A 27,839-nucleotide genomic window follows, 5' to 3' on the forward strand; every position below is an offset into this window, starting at 1 on the left:
AAGGCACATAATTAATGAATATATAGAGCACTGAATATTTTTGGTTGCTTCTATCTAGAAAATCTAGCTTCAGTAAAATAACTTCATATTGATTATAAAAGTTTTATTCCCCTATATAATACCATTACTAACAAAAACAGCCATGACTACAACTGTATAAAATAACAAAGTAGTGCATGCGAATTCTGATTTTGCTCAGCAGAAACCATTTTTGCTTTTCTACTGAAAGCAGGAGAATCAAAGGACAAAAGCCACATTAAGTTCTGAGTCACATACAAGACACCACAAAGATAAAGGAGAGGGGGGGTGGCTGCCTAGCTTAGTCAGTAGGGCATGCGACTCTTGATCCAGGGATTTTAAGTTCAAGCCCCAGGTTGGGTATAGAGACTACTTTTAAAAAATGAGACAGGGCGCCTGGGTGGCTCAGTGGGTTAAGCCTCCGCCTTTGGCTCAGGTCGTGATCTCAGGATCCCAGGTCTCTGCTCAGCAGAGAGCCCGCTTCCCCCGCCCCTCTGCCTGCCTCTCTGCCTACTTGTGTTTTCTCTCTCTGTGTGTCAAATAAATAAATAAAATCTTTAAATAAATAAAATAAAAAATAAAAAATGAGAGAGAGAAGAGGATGGGAAGCAGGATTTTCTTTTTCCTAAAATAAAGAAGTTGCTGTTCAGTGGGTCTGCAGTCTCTGCTCCTCACAAATTAATCTAACCACCTTCCTTCTTCCTTCCCTCCTTTTCCTTAAAGCATCTAATTGATATTCTTTGTTCCATCAGGTTCCCCCTACCTTTAGAGCTTTGGGTTCTGTGCACATTCAACTATGCAGTCTTCACTGTCACCGAACCTCTGGTAGCGTCTCCGACACACCACTCTCTCGATCCTCCTTGGATTCTGTATGTGTACACTTTGTCTGCCTGTCTACTCTGTTCTCGTCCTGTGCCAATCTCTTAAGAGGCCCCTGAGGAGATAAGCTCCAAAATACTGGAATTTAAGTGCTTCGTCATCTAAATCCTCACAGCATACTTTCTATAGTCACGACACATATCTAGCCTGTACTACAGTTCTCCTTATATAGGTCTAATCTTCCCACACTGGACCATGAATTGAGGGTAAAGGCTATGTATGATTCATTTGCTGATTTTTTCAAAGTACCTAGCATAATGCCTACAGAGCAGGTATCCAAAACCTTGGCTGGATAAATACATGAAATGTTTCTGTGGAAAGGAAAGGCACAACACTGATAACTTTTGAGACCTACTATACCAGGAAATTCACCTTTTTCAAGAAATTTTCAGCAAACACTTCTTGCCCTTTGGCTTATTTTCCTATGCACTTCATTCAGGATCTATCTTATTCAATTAACACCTACTACAGTGATCAGCCACTAGAGCATATTTGCACCTTTGGACTTTCTGATTGACATGCCCCACTACTGATTTTCCCCTTCCTGTCACAAAGAAATGCTATAATGATGTTACCCACTTATTAACAATCCAGCTGGTTGACTGTCCCTTTAGAGATAGTCCCAGTGGAACACAGTGGATGGCAATAGAGAATGATATAACAAACAACAAAGAATTTATGGCCAGAAGAGCATCTGGTCAAATCCAGTCCTTTCACTTCAGGGAAGTTTCTATGTTTCCAAGCCTCTCCCTTTTATAAAATCTGAATGAACTGAATACTGAACTTTTTATAAAGTATCTAGAATATAATACCAAGCTCATAGGAAACATTCAATAAATAGAAATTAATTATTATAAGATGGTAATATTATTAATGTAATTACCTATTACACAGTATATGTATCATGCTACTTCAAATATAACCTCAATTTACATCTGCATTTCTGAAAAGAGGACAGTAAGGAATTGGCAATTAATTGTATTTATAATGGCTTGAACACAGTTTTCCTAAGCAGATAACCACCCACATCAAAATGCATCTGCTTACCTCACTGCCCTGCATAGTCTTCGCTGGGTTAGCAGAAGGGATGGCAGCATTCAGCTCAGGCTCCGGCTTACACAGAAGTGCAATGGTGTCACGGTGAGACTGATAACGTTCTTTCACTTGCCCATCTGCTTGCACAGCTTTATCCAAAACAGCTCTGAAGTTGGTTCCCTCTGTGGGGGAAAAAAAAATGCTGCCAGAGTACAGCAATGACTTTAATAGTAACATTTATAGGCTGATTATACTTTTAGTTCTGCTCTCCAACTTTACTTTTCTCCCCTCTTCTATGGACCCTGATTCATTATATAATGGAAACTGAGCTCCTGTCGCCCTTGGCATTTTTGTTTCTGGCAAAACGCATGGGTATACCTTAGCATATATTTGTGGTTACTATCCACCAAATAAAAACTAACCAGCATTAGTCTAATCCTTTCCTACAACTCATTAATATAGAGAGAAATCATTCACTCCAAAAATTGTTGCAACTTACATACAAAGTATTCCCCTCTCAAAGGATCACTGCTTCAACTTGACTTAAAAGAACAGCAGTTAACATTTTTAGGAAAAAAATGTCAATAGTACTAATTATATAATAGTAAATAAATAAATAAAATAAGTCTCTAGCTACCATAAAGACACTTACCTTAACAAACACAAATCTTAATAATTAAAATTCTTTTAGTATTTTATTTATTTATTTGACAGAGAGAAAGAGAGATCACAAGTAGGCAGAGAGGCAGGCAGAGAGAGGGGGGGAAGCAGGCTCCCTGCTGAGCAGAGAGCCCAATGTGGGGCTCGATCCCAGGACCCCGAGATCATGACCTGGGCCAAAGGCAGAGGCTTTATTAACCCACTGAGCCACCTGGGTGCCCCAATAATCAAATTCTTAAAAAAATAATAATTTGATTTCAAATTAACTCACCTTTTACCACCCACTACTAAGTGAAATGACATTATATGCATATATATGCATATAATATGACCTCATTTAGGAGTGCCTGAGTGGCTCAGTCAGTTGAGCATCCAACTCTTGGTTTTAGCTCAGGTTACAATCTCAAGGTCACTGAAATCAAGCCCTGTGTCACACACCACATTCAGTGGGGAGTCTTGGGATTCTCTCTCCCCTTCCCCCAGCTAGCACTTTCCCTTTCTCTCACTCTCTCAAAAAAAAAAAAAAAAAAAAAAAAAAAAAAAAAAAAAAAAAAAAACAGAACTGATCTCATTTATTTTAAAAATATGCATAGAGCTTAACACCAGTTCCTGGAACCAATGATATCTAGTGGTTACATAGATGTTCTAAGAAAAAAAAAGGGGGGGGGGGGCACAGAGCTTGGAATATGAAAAGAGAATTACAGAATCATTTTCATTTTTACTCTGTATTTTTAAAGAATTCTTTAGAATTTGAAAAAAAAATTTTTTTTAGAATTTGGGGGGCACCTGGGTGGCTCAGCCAGATGGGTGTCCGACTCTTGATTTCGGATCAGGTCGTGAGATCAAGCTCCAGGTCAGGATCTGTGCTCATAAGGAGTCTGCTTGATATTCTCCCTCTCCCTCTCCTTCTGTACACACACCCCTACCATGTGCTCAATCTTTTTTAAAAAAGAATTTTTCAGAATTTTTAAGAAATCTGAATTTCTTATAATGAACATGAATCACCTCTGTTATTTATTTTTTATCTCACTCTGAACTGAGCGGGAAAAAAAACCTGTGTTTTCAAAATAGCAGTTTCAGTAAAAACAGGTTTACAACTGACCCTAATTTAATCAAGCAAAAATGTGGATCCAAACTGGGTATTTATATGGGCACCTGGATGACTCAGTCAGTGGAGCATGCAACTCCTGATCTCAGGACTGTGAGTTCAAGCCCCACGTTGGGTATAGAGATTACTTAAAAAGAAAATCTTAAAAAAGAAAACTTGGGAATTTATTCAAGTAAAAGCCACTTATATACATTTTACCTGCTCTTAAAGGCTTATAGAGTTCATTAGATGGTGTCCTTTGCCAGCGTTCCTTGAATTTTGCTCTTAAATCATTGTCAGTTGCTTCTTCTTCATCCAACAATCTTAATGACTTTTAAAAAGGAAGTGAAATAACAATGAAGTATCATTTCTGGCATAAAAAAATTAAAACATTTTTTAAATGATCAGACTCAATATTGGTGAGAATTAATGGATAGGAATACCCCTACTTTACTGGCTGAACTATAAAATGGTACAATTTTTATTGCACGAATCCAAGTTATAACATATTTAACAAACTCTTATAAAATTTAAGGCTAGGTTAGCCATTACCTTACTCAAGAAATTAAAAAGTAAGATAAACTAAGAGATTATGTATATCCATACACAAAGGCTACTTTGAACAAAGATTCTTTTTAAGACTGAAATAAACAGAAAGCCTTAATACCTTAGATGCCATAAACAAAACAAAGAGAAAGACGTTAACTTATCCACATGAAAATCAAAGATTTAGACTTTTATCCCAGTACAACAAACTATAAAGTAACATGTACAAAATGGCTTCTGAATGTGTATCTGAAAAGACAGAATAGTCGGGGGCCAGAACACAAGAAAGTGTTAATAATCTACCAGGAGAAATAAGTGCTAAAGCACTGGTACCTGCTAATCCCTGGCATCTTAGAGCAGAGAGGTCTGCAAACTTTTCTGTCAAACACTAGAGTATTTTAGGTTTTGTGGACCTTTGTGGACCATCTCTGTCACATTTTTTTTTACAGCCCTCTAAAAACAGATTAAAATCATCTTTAACTAGTGAATCACATAGAAATAGGTCACAAGCCAGAAATGGTCCACTGTACATAGTTCACCAACTATACAGTTCACTACTGGCTTAGAATGTGAAGGTAACAGAACAGGAGCAGGACACAAGAAACATGGGTGGGGCTGCTATGAATGGATGTCCCATCAAAGGCATTACCCTCCCACAGACTGGGATACTTCCACATGGGTGACACTCACTGGATGAATTTTTTAAAAGGAAGACTGCCTGACAAAGGAACTTTACTTGTGTTGGCTCTAAATAGAAAAGAAAAGAAGTATCACCTAAGATTCCTATCAAAAGCCTATACTTAGGACTGGAAATCACACCACCTGTGTGAACAAAGCCATAAGACATAACTCTGACAAAAAGGTTAACTACAAAATTAATAATAATAATAACAGTATAAAATAAAAAATAAAAATTCTCTAGAAGAATTCACTTTAAAACCTAGACCTCAAAGAATTCCCACATATAAAGTTCCAGGAAATGTGAATTCATAATAAAAAAAAAAAATCATTGAACATTAAATGCAATGGAGGATTTTGGACTAGATCTTGAAAAAGAAGGGCACTGATGGACTAACTGGTAAAATCTGAGTAATAATACTGTACCAATATTAACTTCTTAGTTTTAACAAATGAATCATGGCTACCTAAGATTTTAACTCTAAGGGAAGCTTGGTAAAGAACTCTGTACCAAATTTAAAATTTTTTTTTGTTTAGTCTAAAATTATTCAAAATTAAAGTTTTAAAATTTAAAAACAAGAACACATATAAAAAACCCACCAAACTCAAGAGGGAACAAACCATGGTGAGCAAGAGTCAGCAAAAGGAACAAATCACAGAACCAAACCACAAAGACAAGAGATACTGGAATTATAAGATAAAGATAAAATATATTCAATATGTGTTTAGAGTAAAAGATAAATTGAAAGTGTGACACAGGAGAAGGAGAACAGAAAGAACTGAAAAAAGGACTAAGTTAGAATTTCTAGTGATGAAAAACATAATAAAATTAGGAAGCTAATCACTACTTAAAAGCTGCTAAGATATAACTGAAAAGGATCAGCGAATGGGAAAAGAATAGGAAGAAATTATAGACAATAAAGCAGAGAGTAGCAGAAAATAAGAAGCTTAAGAGACATGAAAAATAAAGTTATGGGCTCCTGGGTGGCTCAGTAGGTTAAGCATCCAACTCTTGATTTTGGCTCAGGTCATAGTATCAGGGTCCTGGGATCCAGCCCCATTTCAGGCTCTGTGCTCACAGGGGAGTCTGTTTCTCCCTCTATACCACCCCACTAACTCTCTCTCTCTCAAATAAATAAAATCTTCAAAAAAAAGAAAGTTAAGAAGAGTCAACTTAAATATAATTAGCAACCGAGAAAAGAATTACTAATGACAATAGGGAAAAAGAAATGTTCCAGGAAATGAAAACTAAGATTTTTCCAAGATGGATGAAAGATTCAATTCCTCAAATTCACTGAATCCAATAAAGTATCAGTATCAAGCAATTTAAATGGAAGAAAATCCATACCCAGACACAACATAATAAACTTTGAAGAAGAAAAGAGTATACAACTTCTATGCAAGTTTAGAAAGAAAGAGAGAGAGGAACTATGCAATAAAACCAGGAAAAAGTGGAGAGGGGGGTGGGAAAGAAAAAAAAAAGAGAAGGAAACATATAGAAAGAAAAAGAGACAAATAGAAATTACAAAATATAGCAGAAAATGAATACGAATAATCAGTTAATATAAGTGGACTTAACCCTCCACAGAAACATATAAAGTCTGTCAAACAAAATTAGAAGACAACTTCTGCTACATGCTATTTACAAAAGACACAGCCACAAGGGTAAACAAGTTGAAAGTCAAAAACATTACAAGAAAACTACAGATCAAATATATAAATACAGATGCACAATGCTCAAAAAAAAAAATACTACCAAAGCAAATCCAGCAGCAAATTAAAAGGATTATATTCTGGGACACCTGGTGGCTCAGTCAGTTATGCATCCGACTCTTTGATTTCAGCTCAGGTCATGATCTGAGTCATGAGATCGAGTCCTGGCATCAGGCTCTGCACTGAGCTTGAAGCCTGCCAAGAGTCTCTCTCTCTCCCTTACCTCCTGCCCCTCCCCACCCCGCTTGCATATGCAAGCACTCTCTCTAAAAACAAAAACAGACTCTCTCTGCCTGCCTCTCTGTCTACTTGTGATCTCTCCCTGTCAAGTAAATAAATAAAATCTTAAAAAAAAAAAAATTTATAAAAACAAAAACAGAAACAAAAGACAAAGGATTATATATCATGACCAAGCAGAATATCCTAAGAATGCAAGGATGGTTAAAATCGAAAAACCAATTAATGTAATACTCTCTATTAACAGAATGAAGGAAAAAAATGTAAGAACATGTCAAGATGTAGAAAAAAAAGGGGCGCCTGGGTGGCTCAGTGGGTTAAGCCTCTGCCTTCGGCTCAGGTCATGATCTCAGGGTCCTGGGATCGAGTCCCGCATCGGGCTCTCTGCTCTTCGGGGAGCCTGCTTCCTCCTCTCTCTCTGCCTGCCTCTCTGCCTACTTGTGATCTCTCTGTCAAAAAAATAAATAAAATCTTTAAAAAAAAAATGTAGAAAAAATATTCGACAAAATCCAATGTCCTTTTATGATTAAAAAAACAACAACAACTCAACAAACTAGGAATAGAAAAGAACTTCCTCAACCTCATAAAGGACATCTATGAAAAACCCACAGCTAACGTCACAGAGTGAAAGTCAGAAGTTTTCCCCTAAGAACACAGACAAGACAAGAACATCTGTTCTCACCACTTCCATTCAACACTGTACTGGCCAGGGCAATTAAGCAAGAAAAAGAAATAAAAAGACATCCAAAAAAGAAGTAGTAAAACAATCTCTACTTGCAGATTACATGACCTTAATGAAGAAAATTCTAAGGAATTCACAATATAACCATTAGAGATAATAAACAAACTTAGTAAAGTTACAAAATCAACATACAAAATCTATACTCTGTACACTATACTCTAGCAATAAACAATCCAAGAAGGAAATTAAGACAATTCCATCTACAATAGCACCAAAAGAATTAAATACTTAGGAATAAATTTAAGCAAGGAGGTGCAAGACTTGTACATTAAAAGCTACAAAACACTGCTGAAAGAAATTAAAGAAAACCTAACTAAATGGAAAGACATTCTGTTCAAATTCATGGATTGAAGATTTAATATTGTAAAGATTGGCAATACTCTCCTGGTTGGTCCAAACATTCAGTGCAATTCCTATCAAACTATTAACTTTAGGATTTCCTATATGTAAAGGTTAAATCAAAACCACAATGAGATACCACTTCATACCCACAGGATGGTTATAATTAAAAAAACAGAACAATCAGGGACACTTGGGTGGCTCAGTCGGTTAAGCGTCTGCCTACAGCTCAGGTCACGATCCCAGAATCCTGGGATCAAGCCCCGTATCAGGCTCCCTGCTCACTGAGGAGCCTGTTCAGGGTAATGTAAAGAAACTGGAAACCTTACACACTGCTGGTAAGAATGTAAAATGGTGCCACGGCTCTGGAAAACAGTTTGGTATTTCCTCAAAAAGTTGAACCCTGAATTCCTGTATGACCCAACAACTCCCCTCTTCTGTATATACCCAAGAGAATTTAAAACAGGTGCTTAAAAAAAAAAAAAAACTGTTCACAAACAGCATTATTAATAACCAAAAAAGCAAAAATACCAATATTTATAACTGACAAATAAACAAAATGTGATACATCCGCACAATGAAGTGTTAGCCGTAAGAAGAAATGAAGTGCTGGTACTACAACATGGATGAACCTGGAAACATTATTCTAAGAGACAGAAGGTCAAAGTGCACATACCATTTCTGATTCCATTTATATGAAATGTCCAAAATAAGCAAATCCACAGAGACAGAATCAGAGTAGTGGCTGCCAAGAGCAGGGGCAAGGAGGAATGAGTAGTGACTGCTAGTGAGTCTGGAGTGAGTGCCAGCGAGAATGGAGTTTCCTTGGGATGATGGAAACTCTGAAATTAGTGTTGGTGCTTGCACAATACCGAAAACATACTAAGAACCACAGTCCTGTACACTGTAAAGAGGTTAAAATGAATCTTGTTATGCAAATTTTACCTCAAAAACAAACAGACATGCAGTTGTGAAATAAATACAGGAGATTTTTTAAAAGAATCAGGTATGTTGAAAACAAGAGATATCAAAAAATGAAAAACTCTCAAAGTGGCTGAAAAGCACAAAAAGCACACTAAATAACCAATTACTGAGTTGGAAGGCCGGCCTGAGCCAGTCTTGCAGGAAGAATGAGAGCACAAAGAGAAAAAGAAGAAATGTTGAAAGATAGGAAAACTGATCATCACCAGAAGAACTACCACCCATCTGATAGAAATCCATTAAGAGAGGGCAGAGAAAAAAAAGTAACTAAAGAAAAAGAATCCACGGACAGGAATCCAAGGTTAATAGGGCCCAACAGTTCCCTAGTGAAGATAAATTTATTATTTAAAAAAAAATTAGTGAATACTTGAATATTTCTGAAAAATCAGCCCTAATTTCTAAAAGCTACCAGAGAGAAATGAACACTCAAAAAGAGGACCAGCTTCACAAACTTACTTCTCTCAACTCACAACTTAATTAAAACGAGACTCTCCAAGTACAGCTGACAGAATAACAGTGACTACTTCACAAGGCTGTTAGAAACATCAAATAAGATAAACAAAAGTACCTCATATTAAGATAGGCAGACAACAGACATATACCATACATGTTAATAACGCCAGTTTTTATAATTATAAGATAGCTTTTTACACATTAGTATTTCTAATAAAGATGCTGCTCACAACTGATACATAGCATTTCAATAGACAATGTTCTTTTCCACAACTTGTTTCAAAATCAAATATGCATCTTCTAATCAATGACATCTTAAAATCAAGGAAATATAGTAATATTTAAATAACTACTAACTAGCAGGCACACGCCTGATCCCACTTCACAGCTATCTTATGTGATAAATATTATTATCCCATTTTTTTCCATAAGTAAACTGAGACATGAAGATGTTAAGTAATCTGCCCAGGGCAACAGCTAACAATAAGAACTGGGGATCAAGTTCAAATATAACTCCAATATTCAATAATGGTTTATTATAACTTTTACCTACTAAATGTCCCAGACTGCTACTGACTTGCTATGCCTGCATTTTCCAGTGTTTGTCTTTTCCCATCAATTATTTCTTGCTGTTTTCACAAATGTATGATCTTAAATACCACTCCATTTTTTTCTCCCTTTGTCTATCTACTATTCTAACGTCCTTTCAAGTGCAACACCAGATAACAAGCTTGCTTAATCTAATAATCAACAAATTTTAAAGGACTATAAGCCATTCTCATGAATAAATTTATGACCTTAAGAGTAGTATCTGTCAAATATTAATGTGCAGGGGCGCCTGAGTAGCTCAGTGGGTTAAAGCCTCTGCCTTCAGCTCAGGTTGTGGTCTCAAGCCCCAAATCGGGCTCTCTGCTCAGCAGGGAGCCTGCTTCTTCCTCTCTCTCTCTGCCTGCCTCTCTGCCTACTTGTGATCTCTATCAAATAAATAAATACAATCTTTTAAAAAAATATTAATGGCACATGAAACACCATGGGATCTTGTTAAATGCAGCTCCTGATCCAGAAGGTCTGAGATAAGGTCTAAGATTCTGCATGTCTAGCAAGCTCAGCACAGCAAGGCTTTGGTACTGAACTACATAACATCAATTCTGTTTGCTTTCAATTTTCTTTTTATTGACTACATCTACATAGATGAGGCTGATAGCACTGATGGTGTAATTAATGTAGAACCCCTCATGAATCAGATTCCAAAGGCCAATACTGCAGGTAAGTTTTCATTTAAGTTTCCAATAGCTAATATGCCACTATCACTATCAATTTATCATTTAGTATAATCATAATAATCCTTTTAAAAGGCAATCCTTTAAAAAAAAAAAAAAAAAAAAAACCAAGGGAGGCAAATATTCTCATCCCCAAGGTTCACACTGTCTCAAATACAGATGACCCCTGCATAACACAGGTTTGAACGTTACAGGTCCACTTGTAAGTGGATTTTTTTATAGGACAGTATTATAAACATATGATTTTTATGACTTTCTTTGATTTTAATAACATTTCTTTTTTCTAGCTTCCTTTAATCTAAGAATGCAGTATATAATATATATAACATACAAAATACGTGACAGTCAACTGTTTATGTTACCAGTGAGGCTTCCAAAGTCAACAGCAGGCTATGAGTAGTTATGTTTGGGGAAATCAAAAGTTATACTCCTATTTCTGACTGCATGGGGGGTTGCCACCCCGTGTTGTTCAAGATAAACTATACTTAAGTACTATACCCCTGCCCCAAAGTACTTGGAAATGATATTAACATCCTTTGAAAATTAACTGAAAAATTAAAACATGGATTAAAGCACTGACAATAGAAGTTAACTAAAAAACGTGACTCCTAAACTGGCAAAAGCCAATGTAACCATTTTGACTATATTTATCACTAAAGAAAGAAGTGAATCAATGTGGGGAAAGACGTGAAGGCACAGTAAAAGAATAACACTGTCCAACAGCTGACTTCAGCCAAAAAACTTCCTATTAATAAAATACGCTCTCTCTACTGAAAGATGGATGTGGTGGGCTTATAAAACACTTGAAGGCCTAACTTCCTTCGTCTGATTCCACATTTACCAAACAATCTAATCTTTCAAAGAAATCATTAGTTATGAAGGCTCTGAACAGTTTGTATGATTGTAATTTCTCACAGTGTATCAATATTACATCATGGTCCATGAGTTTCATTAATGTGCATTTATAAACCCTTAAGACATGTATGAACCCATTCTCAGTCAATCAGAATTCCCCCTGGAAGCTGAAAGGCAGTTCTGGGTCATATTAAGTTCATCAGGATGGTGAGTATTACCCTACAAAACCCAAGAGAAGAAAGCATCCAGTCCTAATCCCTGCTGGAAACCAAGTGGCAAACAGTTTTTACTTGAAAAAACAAATCTCTTAAAACATACCTCATCTAGGATTTCTCTATTTCTTTGTAGTAGTTCAGGTAGCTCTTTGATCAGCTGATCAACAGTCTGGATGCCTCCCTGTTCAATCACAGACGTGGACTTAGTCAATATAGACTGAGGTACAGTATCTCCAGATACATCTTCAATTGCTGCTGGAAGATTAAGGGAAGCTAACACCCTGGAAAAAAATGAGATACTGTGTCATCTAGAGGTCTAAATCATCTTTAAAAGATTAATCTCCTATATATCCTAATCAATAGCAATGAAGTTTTAGCACCCCAAAAAAGCTGAGTACCCTCATCAATGGAAAAATAAAGATAAAGGGGAAAAAAAAGCAAAAAAAAAAAAAAAAAAACAGTGATTGATAAAATTAAAACAAAACTGTTAAAGAATTAAGTTCACAATTCAGAATTAAAAACCAAAAAGTAAGAAATGCACATTAAAAAATACTAGCTACCGGGGCACCTGGGTGTCTCAGTGGGTTAAAGACTGCCTTCGGCTCGGATCATGGTCCCAGGGTCCTGGGATCGAGCCCCGAGTTGGGCTCTCTACTCAGCAGGGAGCCTGCTTCCTCCTCTGTCTCTCTGCCTGCCTCTCTGCCTACTTATGATCTCTGTCTGTCAAATAAATAAATAAATAAAATCTTTAAAAAAAAAAATACTAGCTACCTTGGGGCTAACAGCTCAAACTTAACTTCTTTCAGTCTAAGTAATTAAAAGACAAAATATTAGGCAGCTGGGTGGCTCAGGCAGTTAAGCATCTGCCTTAATGATCCCAGGGTCCTGGGACTAGTCCCCCACTGGGTTCCTTGCTCAGCAGGGAGCCTGCTTCTCCCTCTCCCTCTGCCCTTCTCCCTTTGCCCCTCTCCCAGCTCTTGCTTGCTTTCTTTCTCTCTCTCTCCCTGATGAGAATAAATAAATAAAATCTTGAAAGGAAGGAAGTCTCAAAGATATGTATCTGACAAAGGACTTGCTCTAAAATAAAGAACACGAAAAACTCAATTTTAAAAAATGAGCTAAAATTTCAAGACACTTCACAAAAGATATATAAATGCTAATAAGCACATGAAGAGTTACTCAACACCATTAGTAATCACAGGAATACAAACTAAACCACAGTGTGATACTGCTACACACACACTAAAATGAATAAAAATGAAAAGACTGACAATACTAAGTGCTGCTGAGCGGGTGGGAATATGAACTGGAATAACCACTCTGGAAAACAATCTGGCTATTCTGCATGAAGTTAAGCATACACCAACCACACAACTCAGCAATTCTAATCCTAGGTATTCACCCAGGGAAATAAAACATGTCCACACAAAGATTTATGCATTAGTGCTCACAGCAACTGTAATGTCCACCATCAGTGAATATAGAATTAACAAATTGTTATTTAACTATAAAATGAAATACTGCTCAGTAATAAAAATGACCAAACTGATATAACATAGATGAATCTCAAGTTATTATGCTAAGTGAAAGAAGTCCAACACATTCTGAGTATATACTGTATATGCAATAGGTACTATAAATACTATAGCAACACTACAATATGCTATATACTGTAATGTACATATAATGTAATACACATGCTATTATAATTACATTTATAGTAAACTGTATAAAAAGTAAAACTAACCTAGAGTGACAAGGAGCAGAGAGCAGTAGCTAAGGGCCAGGGGAAGAAGGACTAAAGTGAAAGAGGCATGAAGGAACTTTTTAGGGTGATGGAAACGTTCTCCACCTTGATCACGGTGGTGGTGGTTACACAGGTATGAACATTTATCAGAAAGAACTGCATTTTATTGAAAATTATGCTTAAGATATTTTAAAAACCAATGAATTATTTTTTTTTAGCCTTAATCCACCAGCAACAAAAACTGGGTAAGAATACTGAATATACCAAGTACTTTAACTTACAAGTATAAATATTCCCTAAAATGCAAATCAGTAGCCAAAACTACTCTCTTTCAGTAATCAAATTTATTCCAAATACATTTACTAGGGCTTAATAAATACACAGTATCCACAAGAAGTGCACGTAGGTGTGTATTTGCTATTTCACATATTCTTGACATTCATCTGCAAGCTCAGAAAACTAAAATGTTCATCAACTATTTAGTTATAAAACACTCAAACAGAAACATTAGAACTTTAGAGATACAATCATGGAAGTTAAGCTCTACCTACCCATTTGCCAAAGTCGTGGCTTCTCTCATTTGAGCAATTGATCTGTTAACCAAGTCAGCTTTCCTCTGATTATAGGCAGCCAATGACTGCTGTACTGATACAGGAACCATAGTCTCAAACAAATCTAAAATTAGGAATGAAAATTTCAACAAAATTTCCAGACAAAACACCTGTAAAGTGAATGCTCATATTCCCTTTCCAATATTCACATAAAAAGTCTACAAATACTTAAAAATCAAAACCAAATCACTATTAAAAGTATAATAATGAAGAGGATTTTTAGATCACTATATTCAGGGACAATGACAATGAAAGCTTTCTTTTTCTTTGATCTTAATTTTCTTAACTTTTCAAGATGTGTTTGTTATTGACATTATAAAATCTTTGGTAAAGAAGACTTACATGTAAGAAAACACACTGTTCATTTGCTGATTAAGTAGCCTACAGTGCCATGGTTTGATTTCCAGCTCCTTCCACCACTTCCTAGCTCTGAAACACTGGGCAAAATTACTTAAGCACTCTGTGAATCAATAACCTCATCAGTCAACTGAGGATAACAGTACATATCTCATGGGACTACTGCAAGAATATGAATTCTGAGCTAGCATCTGTATTTAAGAGAATCCCTGGCACACAGTAAACACATCTTGTTTGCTAAGTAGAAAACAGTAAGATAATCACCCTTTCCCAATAACTTATTAATCTTGGGATTTCAGCTAGACTACCATATACTGAATGTATCTACAACATCCAAGGATAATATTTACTTCATACAACTATGACTCCGTAAGTTTATACATTTAAAGTCATATTTATGAATGTTCATTTTTAATGGCAGACTCTTAAATCAATAACAAATGTTAACAAAATGACAAATGCTTCAAGTCTATCATTACTCAATTTCAAATTCTCTGACTCTGTTGTATACAGATACTTTATTACCATTTACTCTCCATCTTGAAATTTCACTATAGATACACCACTTCATTTTTATTCTCATATTCATTTTAAACATGAATGCAAATCATATTCAAAGCATACAATAGCAGTTATATGATTTTAGCTTTAAAAAACAGATTAAACTGTGGGAAAGATGAGTAAGATTAAAGTGTATCTGAATACTTGACATACCAGTGAATTTCTGGCTGATGGGTACACTGACTGGGGTAGATTTCACAAGTGTGGCTTTGCCAATAGGGTCTAGATCTTTAAGGTCTGGAACTCGATCATGATAAATAAAGTCATTATCCTTCTTTGCTGCAGAAAGGGCACGGCTGATTTTGTCAGAAAAATCTTTCACATTAACATATTCATCATAGCGAGATGCCACTGTCTTAATCAATTCTGCTGCATGCTAAAGAGAAAATGTTAAAAAAAAAAGAAAAAAAGTTTTCTTTTTCTCAACCAAGGATCCAAGCATTGGTTTTTCAAAACAATCTTTGAGGACTTGTATTTCCAGCAATGTGGTCAACAGAATAATGTTGAAATTATCCCATCACAAAATACCAAAATATCAAAAATAAAGAATAAACATAGCCAGCATCCCTCTAAACACATGGGTGAATTACCAGGAAAGTAAAAGAAATCCATGGGCCGATAAGTATAAACTGACAGTGAGGGAGGCTGGCTGTCAAATATTTCTGTATCCCAAAAGACTAGCAATTAAAACGCATTAGAAGTGGGGCGCCTGGACAGCTCAGCGAGTTAAGCGTCCAAATCCTGTTTTCAGCTCAGGTGATGATTTCAGGGTCGTGGAACTGAGCCCCACATCAGGCTCCATGCACAGCAGGGATATTGCTTTTCTCCCTCTTTCTCTCCCTCTTCTTCTGCCTCTCTCCCAGCTTGTGTGTGCACTATTTCTCTCTCCGATAAATAAATCTTTGCAACACACACACATTAAAAGCTTTCATGGAACCTGAAATACAGAGACATATCCATCTACTGAGAAACATGCCCTCACCTCACATAGAGGCAGAACCTTGAAGAGCTACTCCAACAGTGAAAGGATGAATCATGAAAAAATGACCCAGCCAACACAGGAAGGCAACGAAGAAGCATGTTATCTCAGCATCAACAGGAGTATATATACATTTTTTTAAAAGGTCTATCCTCATAATTCATAACATGAGCAAATGCCTCAGGTAAATGTAGGGCTCAACTGCATTATTCAGGTGGTTTCAGATACAGTAACATCAGATAAAATAGGTAAAAAGCCAAAAGCATCATTAGGGATAAATTAAGTACTCAATGCTTAACATCTGCCAATTTGCCAGAAAGACATAAAACTTCTTATACTTTGCATTTAATAAATCTCTATGTATATAAACAATTACAATGCGAAATGGATAAATCTACCCCTCATCAGAGGGGAAAATTTTAACATTCCTGTCTCAACATGACAGAACAAGTAAACAAAAAAATTTTATTAAGATTACAGAAAATCTGAACAGCACAATTAATGAGTTTGATTTATGAGACATTGAGAATCTTGGAATCCACAATTAGAGAATATATAATATCCTCAGACATACAGGGAACATGTATACAGAGTAACCACTGAAAATAAAGCAAGTATGAAACACCGAATTATAGAAATACATGAACGGCTTAATGATATAGAAATACAAGAATGGTTTAAGAAAACCTACTTATATAATTCTCCAAATAAATTTTTAAAAATCAAATTATCTACACAGGTATTGAAAAAGCATTTGATAATATTCAATATTCATCACTGATATTTTTGAAAATCTTGGTAAAAATCAAAATAGATATCCAATCCCTTAACATGATAAAATCTTAACCCCCAAAGCTAATATACTTAGCAGAAAAATTTAAAAAACATTCCTAGAGTCAAAATAAAATGGTATCATCGACAACCACAGAATATGTCAAAACAAGACAAAAAAAAAATGAAATCAAACATATGAAATTTAGAAAAGGAAAAAAATGATCATTTACAGGTGATGTATTTGTATACCAGGAAAACCTAAAAGTCAACTACACTATTCTGAATAATGAGAGAGGTGGCTTAGATGCAAAATCAACAGAGCAAAACAAAAGCTCCATCTTCAATGGAAACTAGGAGGCGGAAAATATACAAATTTAAATCACTTATCACGTTTGATTTGTAAACATGTGGTCAAATAGCAAAGTTAGTACTACAGTATTCAGATATACTGAACACACAGGAGAAAAAAAGGGACTTACTAAGCTCCCCTCCCCCTATGAGCGGAAATGACTTTAAGCAAATCTGAAAATGATGAAATGGAATGAAATAACAAGTGCCAACAGATGATAAAGGCAAAGCCAAATGGCCCATGTCAGCCACCAGGGGTCATAGGAAAAACCAAAGTGCTAAGGGGCCTCATCCCAAGCAGGGACTGCTGAGAGCAAGAGGCTGATTAATCAAAGGCAGAGAGGCTGGGGGAAGTAGACAAGAGGAGTGAAAAGCAGGGAGAAAGAAGAAAGGAGGTGAGCACTCAGAAAAGGCCAACAAAATAAACTCTCAAAGCAGACACACCACCCTGCAAAGCAAAGGCTGTGAGGGATTCAGGGAAACAAGATTTGGAGATTAAGAGTCCCTCCTCAACCAGTCTAGGTTTATAGAGACAAAGAAGCGAAACTGAGGAGGGTGCCCTTACACAAAGAGGCATGAACACTCCCAGATGCAATTCCCCCACTCAGGAGCCTCTTGCAATCTATCAGAATCAATCCTCATTCAAATACAAGTAACCAATACGGAATCCCATCTGCCTCAACACAAAGAAACCAAGAGGAAAAGGATGAAAATGAGCATATAAGTTTCCAACAGGTAATGAAAATTCACCAAAGAAATGTTGTCACAAAGCAGATGAAAACAGCATGCTAAAAAAACTAAAATAAACTAAAAAACTTAAGGGTATAATCATAGTATCAAAAGAACACAAAATATGAACAGAGGACCAGATGGCCCAGACAACAGTGGGTGAACAGCAGATAGCAAGAGAATGTGCAACAGGAACTGACAGAACTCAAGCAAGAAAATGAAGAAAAACTCAAAATCACTTTTAAAGATTGAAATATTTATACAAGTAACAAAAAAGAGATAACAGACATCACAGACACCATTTAAGAAACACACAATCCTTAGGCGCCTGGGTGGCTCAGTGGGTTAGGCCGCTGCCTTCAGCTCAGGTCATGATCTCAGGGTCCTGGGATCGAGTCCCGCATCGGGCTCTCTGCTCAGCGGGGAGCCTGCTTCCCCCCGCCCTTCCTCTCTCTGCCTGCCTCTCTGCCTACTTGTGATCTCTCTCTGTCAAATAAATAAACAAAAATCTTTAAAAAAAAAAAAAAAGAAGAAGAAGAAGAAACACACAATCCAAGAAAGTGAGGAAAATTCAATATGGCAGTCAAGGAGAGGGAGGCCATTACAAATTAAAGATTTGTAAAACACATCAACCAAATACAATGTGAGGACCTTGTATGGATCCTGATTTGCACAGACCAACTGTAAAAAAACAGTAAGAAAAAATCTGGGAAAACTAAACTAGGTCTGGATAATATTACATTACTAATATTAATTATTAACCAGTTATTAATCTTGCTGAGTGGGATGACATTGTAGTTTTAGGGTTTTAAGTCTTATCTGTTAGAGATATAAAGTACTTGAGGATGAAATATGTTAAATACTCCAAAAAAATAAGAGGGGAAAGGGAAATAAGTGAAACACAAATAGCAAAATACTGATAACCAAGGACACCAGATATTTGATGATTCATACATTACATAGATTTTTTTCAAATTTTCCATAGTAAATATTTAAAAAAATTCATATAGAAGCATAAACAAAAAGAACAATCAGGAAAATTCAGAAATGAGAGATGGATACCTATCAGTCATTAAAACACTCTAAAGAGTCAATGACTAAAACTGCATAGAACTAGAACAATTAAACAGAATAAAAGTTTAGAAATAGACCCAAATATATATGACAAATTTAGTGCGTGACAAAGCCAGAATCTCAAGTTAGTGGAGTAAGAAAGTCACTGTAATAAATGGTTTGGGGAGGGGTGCCTGGGTGGCTCAGGGAGTTGGAGCCTCTGCCTTCAGCTCAGGTCATGATCTCAGGGTCCTGGGATCGAGCCCCCCATTGGGCTCTCTGCTCAGCCTGCTTCCTCTTCTCTCTATGCCTGCCTCTCCGCCTACTTGTAATCTCTGTCTGTCAAATAAATAAATAAATAAAATTTAAAAATAAAAATAAATAAATAAATAAATGGTTTGGGGACAAGTGGGTAAGCCATCTGGAAAAAGGAAAACTGGATCCATACTTCACATATCAGGATAAATCTGAAGTGGATCAAAGATCCAAGTATCATATACAGTAAATTATAGGTACATTATACTTTTATTATCAGCAATCCAATTTCTAGAAATTTAAGGTATGCTGCTGCTGTGGACTAAACTGTTCACCCCGCCCCAAAAATTCCTATGTTGACGCTCTAACACTCAAAGTGATGGTACTTGGAGATGGGAATTTTAGAAGATTATGTTCTGATGAGGCCATGCGGGCAGACCCCTCATTATGGAATTAGTGCCTTTCAAGAGGATGAACCAGAGAATGTGCTCTCTCTCCTCCCCTTACCCATGTAAGGACACAGAGAGAAAATGGCCAACAGTCTACAAACCAGGAAGAGAACTCTCACGAGAACTCTCAACGAGAACCTAACCATGCTGACATCCTGTCTCAGCCTCCACAACTATGATAAAACAAATTCCTGTTGTTCAAACTCTCAATCTATGATAACGGAAGCCAGAGCCAAGACACCTGCTGAAATACAAAATGCCATGCGTCCGTAATTATTCACTGCAGTATTACTTGCACGAAACCTTGCAAACATGCAAGTACCCAGCAAAAAGGGACAGCAATAAACTGCTATTTATACAATGAAGCACACTTCAGCTATAAAGAAAAATTAGGAAGGTGTCTCTATTGCTATATTATTATTATTATTAAGTGCTGCCAAAGCAAGCACCGTATTGCTATATTAAAATGGAGAGATCTTCAGGATATGCTGTTGCATGCTTAAACAAGACACACAACGCTATATGAAGCATAGTACCTCATATGTAAGAATGGGGAGAGTTAAGAACATGCATTGTGTGTATCATGTATGCAAGTGCATATATTTGCTGATATTTCAAAGAAAAAAAATACTGAAAGGATTAAATGAGAATCTAATGGAAATCACCTTTGGGGCAGTGGGGGGAAAAGATGGAGGAAACAGACAGAAGGCAAACAGAGAAAGGTATATACCTTTACATATACCTAAATTTTCCCAATTTTAAATTTCAAGAAATTTCAAGCCCACGGAAAATCTGAACAGAACAAGGAATAATAATAGACCCACACTTAGGTTCAACAAGTGTTAGCAATTTGCTGTATTTGTTTTATCACTCTTTCCCATATATACACTTACATGTATTTTTTTTTTTTTTTGCAGGATCATTTGAAACTAAAGTTCGTCCATAAATATGTAAGCATACATCTGGTAAGAACAATCTCCTTAATATCTACAAACTACTATCACAACTAATAATAAGCAATACTTTCACAAAAACAGTTTTCTTAGGTTCCTCATTAATAAATTAAGTGTATCTGACAGATACTCATTCTAGAGTAGTCCAAGAGACTCACCTGTAACCTTGCGATCTCTTCTCCAAATTTCTTCTGTTGCTTTGCCAGGATAGACTGGTGGTACTCAGCGTTGGCCTGCATGATACAGTGCTTTGCAGCCAAGACAGGGAACACCTCCTGGAAATAAAAATACTGACCAGGGGAGAGTCCAACCACACAAACCACCACAGACAACATGGGATGCAGGAAGAAAAAGGAAAAGGAGACAGAAATTAGAATCACCCCATTAATGGTTTAGAGATAGGTTAGTCATTAGGTGTAAACAGAGAAGACCACATGATTCTGCAGGAACTGAATTCAATGAATTCAACTTTTTTCTTCCAATTAAAATTAAGGGGTTTTCCTTTTGAACTGTTAAGTGAAGCCAATTTAAGTTTTTTAAGTCTTCATTCAAGCCATGAAGTCAACATTTTGTTTACAAAGAAGACAGGAAAGCATGCATTAGAAAGAGAAGGGAAACAGACATTCACAGAGGAATACCAAGCACAGGGCTTTAGAAGCTTTCTTATGAGTCCTTACCCAGCCCTTAGAGTTAACTAAACCACCATTACTCACATACACTAATGAAAATGCTCTATAGCTGACTGTTTCATCATGTTTAAAAGACAAAAGACAGTAAATTAAGTTCCCACTTACATTTATATCCTAAGAGAATTTTTTAATAAAGATGATTTCTAGCCATATAAAAATTTAGTATAAATGCTAACATTTCAGATCATATACTCAAAAACACAGAGCAAACAGACAAATGTACTAAATTAATACTTAACATGATGAAGTGTTGTTTTTGCCCTAATTTGTTTTGAAAAAAATTCCAGTCAAAATTATTTTAAAAGACCCAAACACATGAACCAAAGAAGCACTTATTTCAGTAGATGTTCTTCCAAAATGTCAAATCCTAGCCTGCAATCTTGCTGTCTTTACGAAGTATATGACATATGAAATCCAAGAAGTATACTAGGCAGTCATGGTCTAGACAAAAAAATAAAGACAGTCAAAAACTCAAGTACTACCTGGTATGCTTTCCTGTCTCCCAGTGAATAATTTGCTAGCTTCCTGGATCACTACTTGCAGATATTCCAGTTTTATAACTAGAATATGAAAATACCTTATGAGCTTTATTAGTAAAAAGGCAAAAAGGACATCTGAATCTCAAGCTGTACTCATGCCAGGTCTCAAGGTAAGGCTGGAGCAACTTGCTATTTAAACAGGAGATTTTCAAGGAATACCAGGAATGCTGCAGAGGTAGTTTCCAAGTCTTTGAAGGTGACATTCTTCTCTCCGTGACACGACTGAACTAATGGCCCAACAGGATGTAACGGTACACTGTGCAGCTGAACATGAGGTCTTTCAGATGAAAAAAAGGTGAGAAAAGATCCCAAGGCTCTTTTCAGGAGTAACAGTATTAACATCCAAGAGTCCTGGGCAAATTTCTACTGATCTCTTGGTGTATTTTAAATCTCCAGGAATTCCTTCACATGAATTCCTAATTCTCTAATTTGTGCTGTTGAGATATTTATGTACTTTTTTACTTCACTACAAAATTGTCTGCAATTTCATCATTTAAAAGATTCCTGAATGACATAAATCAATAAATTCTCCTACAAAAAATCATATAACAAAAACCATATGCAGATACAGTTAAAACCAATTACCTGAACATTTCTGAAAGAGTAGTTGAAACATACATTTCACACAATGTTAATTCATTTTTTTAACCATTCTGAGTTCACTTGTTAGTCTAATCATCTGCTTTGTCATTTACAAATGATCATCACTGACTAGTCTTTTCAAATGCCACTTCAGAAAAGTTTACATTAAAACAATTAATACTCCCTGTGATGTGTGGTTTAAGATGGTTGTTTTCCTTAGCTGTCCAATAGCAGCCCAATTTTCTATCCCTGTTGGCAAAACTTACTTCTAATTAAAATATTAGATGAATTTGTTTTTTTTGCTTTTGTCTTTATGTCTGTTTTTGTGCCTTAAGACTCATCTTTAAGAAAACAGGACAAAAATTAAAAGAGTAACTAATCAACATGCTCAAGTATTCATGCTTATACCAAATCACTCAATGAATCAGAACTACACAAATCTTCATGTGGTAAAATTACTGGAGAAGTTCAAAAATTTCCAGAAAGAGTTTTAGCTTGGAAAAACAAATTTAGTTAAGAGTAGAGACAAAGGCATACCCTAAATATAAAAGAATTTTCCATGCATCCTAAATAATTTCTACAAATATATTCTCCAAATGCCTCTCCTAAAATTTCAAGTTTCTTTATAAAACATAATTTTCAATGCACCTCCTTATACACAAAAACATCCAAGTTATTTCCACATGCAAAATAACCAAGTGTTTACAAAAACAATAACTGACCTTGGGGAGAGTATCTTTGTACTGACACTGTTTAAAAGCATCACCAAAGTAATCTGCAGCCTGATTAGCCAATTTAGCTATGATGGCATCTTTCATTTTATCTGGAATAAAATATTAAATTGACCATTATAATTAAAATAAATATAAAATAATCATGGTAACAATATAAACACCAAGATCACAAGTTTGTATATTTGTCTAAAAAAAGTCCTTACTGATGAAATCAACTCTTCCACTTAAAATTTAACCACTTTATAGGCAAATCCAGAGTCAGAAAATAGATTAGTGGTTGCCACGGGCTGGGAAAAAAGGAGAATGGGGAGGGGGTTTGGAGTTTGTTTCTGGGGTGACAATAATGTTTGAAAATAAGGGATAGTGCTGGTGGTTTCAAAACTCTGAATATACTAAAAAACAATCAACTGTAAATTTTAAAAGGGTAAATTTTATTATATATGAATTCTATCTTACTATCTTACTATTAGCTGTTATTTTATAAGATAAAAACTATTCCAGTTCATATTGCTTCCATAAGATGACTGCTCTCTTATTTTCAATTACTATGCACTTCCACAATCAGACCATATCCCAATCTCTCATACTAACTTACATGCCTCCTAAGAACTGTTTTTATTTCCTCATTCACAGGACCAGGGACTCTGTCTAGATGCTCCTTCTTATTAATTACATCTAGTTTAGAGTAGATCTCTTCAAAGAAACTCTTCTTGACTAATCAATCTAAAATTACCATGACTCCCCCAGTATCCTCACCCAGAGCCAGGCCACCAGGCATTATCATATTATCTATTTTATTTTCTTTATAGCAATTATCTCCCTTTAAAATCACCTTAGCTACTTAATTTCTTGCTTATCATCTTTCCCACACTAAAAATGTAAGCTTCCTGAAAGTAAGAATCTTGCTTATTTGCAACCTCTATCTAGAGCCTAGAGCAGTGACTGGCACACAGTAGGTACCCAATAAATATATGCTGAATGAATGAATTTTTGACCCACTACAAACCTACACAAATACTATTCTAGAGTTTAGTATTTTAAGACAATAGCTATCTATTTCATAAAATGCTCCAAACACAGCCTACATTCATAAATGTTCATTTGTACCACTTTAATTTCAGAAAAAGAAAGTTGAAAATTTTCAATAACCCATGTGTTAAGTTGAAAGAGGAAAGCTCTACACTGAGCATATTATATTCTAATCACCTTCCTATTTTAAAAGCTTATCACTTCTTTTCACATGCAACAAAATGGAGGAAAAATTAAAATTACCTCTTGTGGCTTTTAAAAAAAAAACTTCTTGGGCCTGTGCCAACATAATAAGACTGAGGGTCCCAACAGTATCTGGAGATATGTCCACAGTAGGCTCTCGATTTAAGGCAGATAAAACTGTCTCTTTAATATGTAAAAAGGCACCACTAGCAAACTACAGGGAGGAAAAAAAAGAACTTCTTTGAAATCTACAGAAACCCAGGCAAGACTTAATTTTCTACTATTACACACAAATCATTTCAAATGTTAATTTAGTTGAACAGTTACTGTTTTAAAATTTTTATCGTGTTACAAATCTAAAAACAACTGACCTACAGACAACAATGCTATACAGTTAACAAAAGATTTAACAAAGATTAAAAGTACACTACAGCAAAAAATACAGTAACTTTAGAGGACAAATTGGTTAAACTTATTTTTAGATATACTTCCTCAAGACTAACATAAGAATAGAGGCAGGGATAAAACATTATTAAAATGCATTTAGTACTAAAATGATTTTACTTTGACCCCAAACAAATCCATCTGTCAAGTAATTAAACATGCCATACTTAGGGAAAACCTCAAATAGTACAGGTGCCTACTCCTCTGAAGAACAGCATTATTATCCACTGTTAATGATTTCTATCTGGCTTTCAAAGGTCCCTGGTGAAATGTTCCCCATCAGATTTTTTATTCCTGATTATATTTTGCTGAAGTTAACACAAAAATAACTGCTTTTATGAAACAAATGATCCTGGGAAAAAGAAAAACATCAGTCTGGGTTTAAAAGGTGTTGTGGGGGGTGCCTGGGTGGCTCAGTTGGCTAAGCACTTGCCTTCGGCTCAGGTCATGATCCCAGGGTCCTGGGATTGAGTCCACCACATCAGTAGTGTCAGGCTCCCTGCTCAGCAGGGAGTCTGGTTCTCCCTCTCCCTCTGCCCCTCCACCCTGCTCATGCTCTATCATTCTCTCTCTCAAATAAATGAAATCTTTAAAAATAAATTAAGTAAGTAAGTAATTAAAGGTGTTGTGGATTATAGAGAGATGCTCTGCAGAGATAATTCAAGGTTAACTATACTGAAAGTGAAAAACATGTTTTCTGCAGTCAAAACTAGAGCATGTGCAAGAGGCGATGACCTGACCTTGCTCAACAAACTAAGAGAATCACAAACTAGAACAACAAAGAATCCAGTCTCTCTCACCAATCCTGGAAATGAAGGCCCACAGAGGTTATTAAAGAACACAACCAAGTGCACACAGCTTCTTGGTGGCAAACAGCATAGGCCGGCTTAGGATCTAGGTCTTCTTACCAATATCACCCCTCCCTTTCCATCACACTAGGTGACCTACTGTGAATCACAGAAGTGACTCACAGGATGTAATGTTCTCAGTAATTAAGAATGCCCTCTAAGATATCACATGCCAATTAACTGAGTTACAGTTAACAGAAAAGTAAATAATTAAGTTTACTTCATTTTCACATTTTATTTTTTTAAAGATTTTATTTATTCATTTGACAGAGAGAGATCACAAGTAGGCAGAGAGGCAGGCAGAGAGAGGAGGAAGCAGGCCCACCACGGAGCAGAGAGCCCAATGCGGGGCTCTATCCCAGGACCCTGGGATCATGACCCGAGCCAAAGGCAGAGGCTTTAACCCACTGAGCCACCCAGGCGCCCCCATTTTCACATTTTAAAATATTGGCCCTCTATAGCCTCAAAAAGAAAAGGGATACGCATCATGTTTGTCATCCATGCCCATTCAAAACTACAGGGCAAGCCACAATTTGGAGCACCTTGTTTGCTTAAAATGTACTTTCCTCTCACTTTTTCATTTTTTTAAGATTTTATTTATGTATTTATTTATTTAGCAGAGACAGACACAGTGAGAGAGGGAACACAAGCAGGGGGAGTGGGAGAGGGTGAAGCAGGCCTCCTCAGAGCAGGGATCCTGAGGTGGGGCTCGATCCCGGGACCCTGGGATCATGATTCAAGCCAAAGACAGACACCCAACAACTGAGCCACCTAGGCACCCCCCCTCTCACTTTTAAAAGAGCATTCCTCACCTCACTCATAAACTTAAATGTCAGGAAAAAATCAGACTCAACCTCTAGGAAAAGCAATTTCCAGAGCCAAAGAAGACACTACAAGCACCGTTTGGAATTCCATAAAATTTGGAATCAGAACACCTGAAACCCCAGTGGACCAGTTATTAACACTCTGACCTTTTAGTCTCCTTGCATATAAAATGAGAATGACATTATGTAACATGCATTACAAGGCTTATATGAGAGTAAAATAATGTACATGAGTACACTTTGTAAATAACAACATAATATAAAACATGAGAATGTAATTATACATGATATCACTCAGCAACAATTTGTTCTTTAAAAAAAAAAAATAAAAGTTAATACACTGCCACAAATGTACCATATTAGTAAATGATAATATCTAAAATCTAAATTTAGCCAACTTAAGAACATTACATGTCTGACCACATTTAAATATGACCTCTTTGTTTCTCAGAGTTAAAATTTTCTTAGGTCTTAACTTTTTTGACAATGGTGAAATTTTATATGTGTCTCACTCTAAGAAAAAAATATATTAAAATAATGTACATCTGACCCTTGAACAACAGAGATTTGAACTGCACAGGTGCACATATGCAAGGATTTTTTTTTTTTCAATAAATACAGTATGGTACTATACGGTACTATGGTACTATAAACACATTTTCTCTTATGTAGTTTTTTTTTTTTAATTTGGATTTAAGTAATGTGTTTTTGTTTTGTTTGTTTTAAAGATTTATTTATTTGACAGACAGAGATCACAAGTAGGCAGAGAGGCAGGCAGAGGGGGGGGGGGGAAGCAGGCTCCCTGCTGAGCAGAAAGCCCGACCCAGGGCTCAATCCCAAAACGCTGGGATCATGACCTGAGTTGAAGGCAGAGGCTTCAACCCACTGAGCCACCCAGGCACCTCTGTCTTATGTAGTTCTTAATAACGCTTTCTTTTCTCTAGCTTACTTTAAGAGTACAATATAAAATACATGTAACATACAAAATGTGTGTTAATTGTTCATTTTATGGGTAAGGCTTCTGGTCAACAGTAGGCTATGAGTAGCTATGGTCTAGGGGAGTCGAAAGTTATTACAGTGTATTTTTTACTGTGCAGGGGGTCAGTACCCCAATCCCCAGGCTTTCAAGGTTCAACTGTACAAAATTTTTAAATGAGATTATTTGAAAGGGATTTACCAAGAACTTCACCTAAAACATTCAATCATTTGTTCTCCCAACATTTATTGAGCCTTTCTTATGTGCCAGGCACTGTGCTAGGTGCTGGGTATACAAAGGTGAAGAAAACAGAGCTGGTCTGTAGGTATGATGTTTATCAAAATTCAAAAGTATTCAGTAACTCATTTAAAAGTACATTACTTTTCAAGAAAAGTATAAAGAAACATCTACAAACCTCAATACAGATTATTTCCAACTTAATACAACAGAGCGTTAA

General features: G+C 36.1%; 1 protein-coding gene across 2 annotated transcripts in view; it reads right to left on the reverse strand.

Annotated features, from left to right (window-relative positions):
* PDCD6IP (programmed cell death 6 interacting protein) overlaps positions 1-27,839 on the reverse strand; it is an 80,573-nt gene that overhangs the window by 23,917 nt on the left and 28,817 nt on the right. The window contains exons 5-12 of one of the 2 annotated variants that reach the window (XM_032861294.1): positions 24,351-24,504; positions 23,067-23,167; positions 20,693-20,809; positions 15,148-15,370; positions 14,017-14,140; positions 11,822-11,999; positions 3,899-4,010; positions 1,945-2,114 (exon numbers count right to left, since the gene is read on the reverse strand). In XM_032861294.1, the coding sequence (XP_032717185.1) occupies positions 1,945-2,114; positions 3,899-4,010; positions 11,822-11,999; positions 14,017-14,140; positions 15,148-15,370; positions 20,693-20,809; positions 23,067-23,167; positions 24,351-24,504 (1,179 nt within the window). Of the gene's footprint in view, positions 1-1,944; positions 2,115-3,898; positions 4,011-11,821; positions 12,000-14,016; positions 14,141-15,147; positions 15,371-20,692; positions 20,825-23,066; positions 23,168-24,350; positions 24,505-27,839 lie in introns of both variants that reach the window. The other variant, XM_032861293.1, reaches the window with a different exon arrangement.

The sequence above is a fragment of the Lontra canadensis genome, unplaced genomic scaffold (assembly GCF_010015895.1).
Source record: "Lontra canadensis isolate GAN:19392208 unplaced genomic scaffold, GSC_riverotter_1.0 scaffold20, whole genome shotgun sequence".
Taxonomy (NCBI): Eukaryota; Metazoa; Chordata; class Mammalia; order Carnivora; family Mustelidae; genus Lontra; species Lontra canadensis.